This window comes from Apodemus sylvaticus, chromosome 8 (genome assembly GCF_947179515.1).
Source record: "Apodemus sylvaticus chromosome 8, mApoSyl1.1, whole genome shotgun sequence".
Lineage (NCBI taxonomy): Eukaryota > Metazoa > Chordata > Mammalia > Rodentia > Muridae > Apodemus > Apodemus sylvaticus.
The window spans coordinates 76,944,823-76,953,817 of NC_067479.1; the positions used below are offsets into that span (position 1 = coordinate 76,944,823).

General features: G+C 33.6%; 1 protein-coding gene across 1 annotated transcript; it reads left to right on the forward strand.

The window, feature by feature from the left end:
* Positions 1 to 3,652: 3,652 nt before the first annotated feature.
* Positions 3,653 to 4,624, forward strand: LOC127690989 (olfactory receptor 4K5). The gene has a single exon (XM_052190558.1). The coding sequence runs from the start codon at positions 3,653 to 3,655 to the stop codon at positions 4,622 to 4,624; it is 972 nt and encodes a 323-aa protein (XP_052046518.1).
* Positions 4,625 to 8,995: the final 4,371 nt, after the last annotated feature.

Sequence of the window (8,995 nt, forward strand, 5' to 3'; positions counted from 1 at the left end):
TAAAGTTCCGAAGTATTGTTGGGGAAAATCTATCATGAAACTTTTTTCTCTCATCCACATAAAAAGCACGTAAGCATTTGAGTCAAAAATAAGAAGGAATGAGAGAGAGAGAGAGAGAGAGAGAGAGAGAGAGAGAGAGAGAGAGAGAGAGAGAGAATCATTGGAAAGTTGAAAAGTTAAATACCAAGTTTGGTTAATAGGTGTAGTTATAGTACCATTGTTTAAACTTTTTTTTTTTACTTTGTATGTTAAATGGATAAATTTATTTGTTTGGCTCCATTGAAGTAGAGTGAATTTTCCTTTGAAAAATGTTTTTAATCATATTTAAAAATTTGTCACTCAAATATGATTGTGGAAGCTAGAGCTAACAATTTCCTATTTGCAATTCATTCTAATTATTTTATTCACTTTGCATTTCCTAGTTGTTATTATCATGTTTCAATGATTTAACTGTGAACTTTTAAGATCAGATAATGAATGTCTCCTGATTCATGTAAGAGGAAAATTTCTTCAGGTCATAAATAGCTTGCTTGAGTTTCCAGAATACATTCTATATAACACGTACACAGAAAATGAAACTATAGAAAAATTGAGTGTTAGAATATAGAAAAGATGGAGTGAATATACTTAACTGGATACTAAAATTAATATATAAAAATTTTCATTCAACTATATCTCTATCTCATCCTAAAAGTGGCATATAGAAATAAAAGAATTGAAGACATTCCTAATGTTATGGAAATACATATAGACAATCAACTTTCATCGTAAGGAAGTACAAAATGTGTGGCAGATTTCTGTAGTCACAAGAAAAAGAGACTGATATCCTGCTTCTGGAAAGGATTTTAAAGGAGCTGACATTTGGAAACAATATACAAAAATAAAATGTTTGAAAATTAATTATTATTGTCTAGTCTGGTCAAGGCTTTATGTTGGGTATAGAATAGACAAAATCATATTATATATTCATGACTGTTCTTTGAAGGACATCAGATTTCTGTTTTTCTTTTTACAATTTAAATCATGCTGGGATACTGCTAGGAAGAGAAGACTTATTGTATGTAAGTGATTATTAATTTTGAGCCAGGAAGAGGGTGAACTGACAAGATAAAATATGAACTCTGAACTCAGATGGCTACTTAATATTGACATATACAATAAATCAGTAACATCATGTTTGAAATACTGTCAAATGTTGCAAAATTAGAAGACACAAGGATAATTGATGGAAGAGAAACCATCAATGCCAAAGGAATGACAAAGTAAAAGGAGAGGAGGGAAAAATAAAGACAATCTAGTATAAGCAGGGCAAACAGGAAGATGCAAGAAATGTACAGAGAAGAGCTACTGCCAGGGAGCCAAGAAGCTGGAAACTCAGTGGGCATCTACTTATAGGGCAGTTCCATAATGAAAGGAGGTAATAGGAAGCATTTGGAAAGGAAGTCAGAAGTTGTTTCACTGGCAATTCTCAAAACTTCATTGTTATCATTAGGTCTTTGATGGCAGTTGATGACATAACTTCTCTGACTGTGGCAGGGTACCAAAGATAAAAGAAATATGAAAATTAATTGGATAGGAAACATATATGCATCAAAGCAATTTCTTTTAGAAGGGGGCGGACCAGAAATTTGTATTTGAAATATTTAAGGAAGGATTACTTTGAAACTTTATAATTTTAATTAACTTTTTACTGATATTTCCTATCAGTCAAACTGAAGAGTTTCTTGGTAGATCTAAAATGAAAACTAAAAACCTAAGCTAAAGATAGTTTAGCTTTTTGATTCTTGCCTTATATCTCTTTTTTGTCCAAATGTACATGCGGCAATGTATGAAGATAGTTTATTTGCAACCACTGGAGAGTACGTGTGACAGATATCTTCTGCAAGTCAAGGATGCTCACAAATTCTGCTCTGTCATTGTGTCATTCTCTGTAACAGAGAATCACTCAATACCAAATAGTAGTATTTGTAGTGTCAAAACTATGAGACAAGAAAAAAGACTTTTAGTTGGTTGAAATTTATTCTGATTCCAATTAAGATATATATGAATGCAGGAGTTATATAATCCAATCACTATGCAAAATAACTCAGCCATCTTTTTCTTATCACATATATATAAATGACATAATTATATATGAGTTTATATATACTCATATACTCATATAGAGTGTGCACAAAGATCTGAGTTTGATCCTAAGTAACTACATTTAAAAAAATATGTCAGTATGGTGCTCTACACTTTTCATTCCATTGAGCCCTGAGGCTTGATGGTCAACCAATATAGCATAGCCTACTTGGTGAATTACAGGGAAGTAAGGAATCATCCCATCCTCACATATAGGTACACACACACACACACACACAAACACACCCCCCCCCAAAGCTAACACTCATAGAAATCACTAGTCACTGATCAAGGATAATATATTAACCCTAAAACTGATTTTTATATGTAAATAAAATGAAAATGTAGGTGCTATTCATGAGCAATCAAGTAAAAACACATTTTGAATAAGCTAAATAATAGTGTCACTTATTAAATGTTTGTGGTTAGTAATTGACACATAAATTAAGAAGTATAGGTCAAGACAATTTGTACTGAACTGTTTCTTCTCATTGGGAATCATCTAGAGCGTATAAAACTCTTGTAGCAACAGTTAGATATTTTTATCATATGTTTCACTATAGAAATTTTAATTTATTAAGAAAGCCATTATAATACAACTAATCTTATAATAAAATGTATGCATCATCATGTGTAAACTATACTACTTTCTGTAAAGTAGGTATACACACTTTAAATATGTAGAGTTAAAAAAACCTAATTTATGTAACAAAATAGCTACAAAGTTCTATATATCTCTTTGAGAGTTAAATAAAATGTTATACTTAAGACTTTAGTAAAATTAATGATAGAAAGTGACTATAAATCTGTGCCTTATTTTTCACTCATTCTAGAAAATTTCTTTGAAGAATTAAGAATTAATCATTCTTCTAGTCTTCTAGTCTTTCAGTCCTGTAGTTCTTCCATCTTTTTAAAACAAGCATTTGAATGAACTATTTCCCTGTATGTAACTGATACATCTGTTCATAAACATAAAAGTTTTACCAATGTTGAAGAAAGTATTTATTAGTTCATTACGAATTTTGTACAGTGTATTTTGATCATACAAGTCTCTGCCCCTAGTCTTTCCAGATTCCCTCTCCCTTCCCTACCCACCCCGACTTTGTGTCCTTTTCTTTATAGTGCATCAAATCCAATTTATGCCATCCATAAAGTTTTTAAATATATGCCTTCCCACTGCAGCATGTCCACTTACTGGAGGCTACACTGAAGGCTGCTAATTTCATCCTCTCCTCACAGCTATTCATCACCAGTAGTGCCTCTACTAGGTGTGGGTCTTTGTGCCTGTCTCCCATTTCTTGATCAAATTATCAAGCATTATTTAGAAACTCTCATAAGCTCCTTCTGTCTGTTTAGATTTGTTGGCATGGTTGTTAAAATGTTTGGCATTTACATTTTGTATTTAGTAATATGGCTTATTCTAGATGTCTCAAAGTCTTTTGCATTAAAATATTATTTCATAGTTCTAATCTCCTTTTTGTTTTCTCATCTTTTAGGTTGCTTTAGTGCAAGTCTGTGGGCTGAATCCATGGATAACACCAATTATTCAGTGGTGTCTGAGTTTGTTTTACTTGGACTCTCTAGTTCCCGGGAACTTCAGATTTTCTATTTTGTTTTCTTCTCTGCATTGTATATTGTCATCATATTAGGAAACCTTCTCATCATCATAGCTGTGACTTCTGACAGCAGCCTGCACTCACCAATGTATTTCCTCCTGGGAAACCTTTCCTTTTTTGACATTTGTCAGGCCTCTTTTGCTACACCTAAAATGATTGTAGACTTTCTGAGTGAACACAAGACTATATCATTCAGTGGATGCATAGCCCAAATTTTTTTCATTCACCTCTTTACAGGAGGGGAGATGGTAATCCTAGTCTCCATGGCCTATGATAGATATGTGGCCATATGCAAACCTTTACATTATATGATCATCATGAACCAAACCACATGTATTGCCTTGGTAGTAATCTCCTGGGCTGTGGGCTTGGTACATACATTGAGCCAGTTATCATTTACTGTAAAACTGGCATTTTGTGGACCCAATGAAGTGGACAGCTTTTTTTGTGACCTTCCTCGAGTGGTCAAACTCGCCTGCATGGACTCATACATCACTGAAATACTTATTGTGGTAAACAGCGGAATTCTTTCCTTAAGCACATTCTCTCTCTTGGTGAGCTCCTATGTCATAATTCTTGTCACAGTTTCATTCAAGTCCTCTGCTGCCATGGCCAAGGCATTTTCTACACTGGCTGCTCACATCATGGTAGTAATATTATTCTTTGGACCTTGCATCTTCATTTATGTATGGCCATTTACTACCTATCCCGTGGATAAAATTCTTGCTATATTTTATACAGTTTTCACTCCCATCCTTAACCCCATTATATACACACTAAGAAATAGAGACATGAAAGCTGCCATGGGAAAAATTGCTGCCCATTACCTCAGACCACACAAAGTAGCTGAAATGCCATCTGTAGCAAGGATTTCCCTTTATTGAAATAAAACTCAAATTATTCAAATCAAGTGTCTACTTACAAATATTTTCATACAGTAAATAAAAAGATAATATAGAAGGATTCATGAATATTAATAAGTGTTTTCATAGTCACTACCTAACTAAAAATTTAGTATCCTTCCCCCAAAGAAAAAGGTACTATATGTTTGATTATTAATGGAAGAAATAAAACAAGAAAAAATTCAAAGTGGTATGTATGCACTAATTGTTTTGGTAATAGGTAAATGTAAGTATGATCTAAAAACCAAACCAAACCAAAGCAAACACCCACAATTGGGAGCCAATTCTTTACTGGACATAAATTTAGAACTTTTACCTTATTAGTTTTCTTAGAAACTACATACCATGACTTTAAGGCCTTAGGGCTTCATTTCTAAAGTTCAGCAGATAGCCAATGTATTGATTTATGATCAAAGTGCATGAGCATAAATAGGCTTCTTAGGTTATGGCAATACTCCCAGAGTATCAGTTAAGCCTAAACAAAATAATTTTCCTATAATCACACTTTACATATGGGTTGTTCCATAATCAAAATTATATATTTCAATTTTTCATGTAAAGGCCTCTCTTTAATCAGAATGATTGTGTTTACATTTTAAATTATTAGCAGTAAAAATATCTAAATAACTATTTCTACATCAGATTTTGAATCTATTATATAAATAGGTTTCCAACTCTACATTTGGACCAAATACAAATTTCTCAGTAGATTTCAAATGAAAGAAAAGATAAAAAAGTTAATGTTAAGCATGTACCCATTTGGTGATTTGGACCACTAACAAAATTTCTTCCCAGGGCTTCAGAATTAATTATAGGATTTATTAATGTTGATTGGAGTTGACTATAAATTTAGTTTACCAAATATTTTAATTCATAAGTGACAAAAAGACTACCATAGGCATCAGTCTTAACTTTGTGCACCGAATAAAATTGACAATGAGCTTACTTTCTTTGATTTTTTTTATCCTTGAAACTACAGTTAATATTTTCAAGATCAATACATAGCAAAGAAAGGAGTTAGAACTTTTGTTAGCATTGGAAAAGAAAGAAAAATTTAATTAGATAATTCTAAGCTTCTACTTTTATTATTTTTTCACATGTTCTTGTGTAACTTGCAAACAAGCTCTATTTGTAATTTATTATATATTTGCAGAAATCAATATGCATCTATTGCATAGTAGATTGAGTATCTGTATTTCTAGTAATTTCTTCTGAACAATGTCTAGAAAGTCAGAACGATTTCATGTAACTCAAAAACATTTATTTTTATTCCCAACTCTTCATAGAACATTTTAGAAACATACTTAACTTTTCTGTACTATTCATGCCAAGGTCAAACCACATAATTTCTTCCCTTATGCATCCACATTGACACCATTTCTCAATAGTTCAGAAACTTCCCCTTGAACAGGACATTATCTAACTGAGATGGTGCCCTCCTTGGGTCCTGCAGCCTTAGACCATCTTTACTTTTTTCTTTTATGCATTCTAACAGTTAATATCTACCATGATATTTTTACTTCATATTAAATGGTCCTTGTTTGATTAATAATTCTGAGTTCTCTCACTTGACTAGAGTCTGAGAGAGATGCCTTAGAGCATTCTGGAAAAGATCTTAAAAAAACCAATAGCATTTAAATGCATCTCATAAAATGTGATATGTATAATAAAAAAAGTTAGGGGCTGGTTACAAAAAGCTGATAATTTATCAGTTTACACATAAAGCAGAGTCATCAATGGAATCGTTCAAATTTTTTTTTTAAAAAAATCTAGCATTTGTGAGGTATATTCAGCCATTTCATAGAACTAATCCTTAAAATTTATCTGATCCATGTCATCAGCATAGCTATTTCCTTGATTGATATATTTAATTTTACTTTGTGGATGCTTACTAATATTATAGTAATTCTTGTGAACATCTGTGATCTTTTAAATGAGTTTTTAAAACTTTTAAACTTTAGGTGTGAAACTATTAAAATGATAACAGCTGGAACAAGAATCAGTTATCATCAAGGGTTCAACCCCTTGTGGGATGATAACAGTTTAATGGAAAGCCACTCAATTGGTAGCATCAATTATAGTATGTATTTGTGTGTTGGGTATTTTTTTTAAATCAAGTGACATGACAATCTTTATTAACAAAGTGTATTCAACAACTGAATGACACAGGTTCTACCCATGTATTTTCTATTTAGTAAGAAGGCATTTTCAGGGGGTGGGGCTGGGAAGATGGCTTAGTGGTTAAGAGGACTGACTACTCTTCCAGAGATCTTGAGTTCAATTTCCAACAACCACATGATGGCTCACAACTGTTTATAATGGGATCTGATGCCCTCTTCTGGTGTGTTTGAAGACAGCAGCAATCATGTACTCACACACAGGAAATAAATCTTTAAAACAAGAATGCACTTAGTTCTTTTTAATAAAAATGGTCAGAAAAGTGCAGCAAAAATCAAAATTTCGTTTCATACTTATACTACTAAAGAATTAAATGTACAAGGTTATTATTTCCTGTACCCAATTCCTCTTTTTTCTTTTCTTTTCTTTTTCTTTTTCTTTTCTTTTTTTTGGGGGTGGTGGTGGTAGTGGTGGTGATGTTTGAGGAAGAGAATCTACAAGCACCCATTTTATTAAAGCAGATGAACCCTATTATATTTCAATATTTTTTATACTTTTCTCCCTTTTGTGCAAAATGTTTTTCTGATACAATGTATCCTATTCAGTTTCCTCTTCCACCATTCCAGCCAGTTCCTTCCTACCTTCCCTCCCATCCAGAGCCACTCCCTTTCTGTCTCTACAATGTATGTTTTAAATTGGAAACAAAACTAAGTAAACAGGGAAGAGAGAAGCAGATTTATGGGGAGCTGTGAGGAGAGAATAATATGATCAAATGTATTGTATAAAAGATGTTAAAGAGCTAATAGAAATAAAATATTTTAAAAGTCCTTGAAATGCCATATCCAAAGTCTCTACTCATCCAGCTCCTGAACATTCTTCAGGCTCTATCCCATTGACTCTTCCTGAACCCCTCTTCTATGTATCTTTTCAAACCTGGTAGATCAAGCCCAGGTCCCATTCCAGTGCCCTGACTCAGTCTGGCCACCTTGCTTCAACTTTTTTTTTATATTGCCATGATAATATGGAAATGTTTTGTATGGATTGAAGTCAGGTGGACAGTAGAGACAGAGCAAGTGTATAGACTGTACCTCCTGGTATAAGTTTGGACTATGTGAGTAGCTCTGGTTGGGTATATAGGTGCATATGGCATGGGTGGGGCCCATGTTCTATGGGGCAGACTAAGTGGGTCATAGCATATGCCCAAAACACTCAATATTTTACTTCACAGATACTTGGACAGGCAAGTTCATTGCTACTCTATTCACAAGACTAAAGAAGTGGAACTAACCTAAATGTACTTCAGTAAACAGATAATGGAAATATGGTACATATACACTATGAAACACTAATTTGGTCTAAAGAAATATAAAAATACAAACATTACAGGTAAATGAATGGAACTAGAAAATATATTAAGTACAGTAATCCAGACTTGGACAGATGACTATTGCTATTGCCATTGGCTGTCACTCAGAGATGGATGTAAGTCCCTATTCCTGAAGACATCATGCATTTCAGATGTCAGATCCCAAGGTTCTGGAGCTGGAACTGACCTGCCTTGCCTCCTCACTGAAGACTAGCGTTCCCAGTGTCAGAAGTTACAAAGCAAGCTTCCAAAGAGGGAAGCAACCAACAATCATAAAGTCCTGTGAACCTGACATAACAGCCTCAAGGGTACAGTAATGGCATGCATACCTTGGTGGTAAGCAAGAGCTCTAATTGGACTTAAGTCAATTCACAAGGAGGGAACCCATGCCTGGAACTGGAAACTTAGGTTACCTAGGCTTAGTGAAGTCATAGAACTTAGAGAATAATTAAGTCCATAACTTTACTAAACTGTGATAAAACCCATCATCTATATTTTAAATTGTCCTAAACTCACAGATAACTGTACTCCTCATAGGTCAAGGAAACTTTTCTTTTCAATAGACAGAGACCATTGCAGAAAATCACAACCAATCAAAATGCAGATTTTGAAGCTTAATCTGAAGGGATATATCCACAAAATAATTCCTGTGTCTAAGGGCTCAGGAACAATTGCTGAAGATAGGTTGACAAGTTTAAAAGATCCAAAGGGTCAGTGAGTTTGCCCTAAGATGTGTCTCTTTGTTATGTTAGAAGCTACACCTGTAAGGTTTCACCAGCATGACTGTCTAGACATGATATGAACAAGAAAAACAAAGAAACTCGGTAATGTGGATTGGGGAAAGTCTAAGAAACTTCAATCCTGCACAC

Excerpts from the sequence above, each read along its gene's own strand:
- LOC127690989 (XM_052190558.1), top strand. The coding sequence starts at position 3,653 with ATGGATAACACCAATTATTCAGTGGTGTCTGAGTTTGTTTTACTTGGA.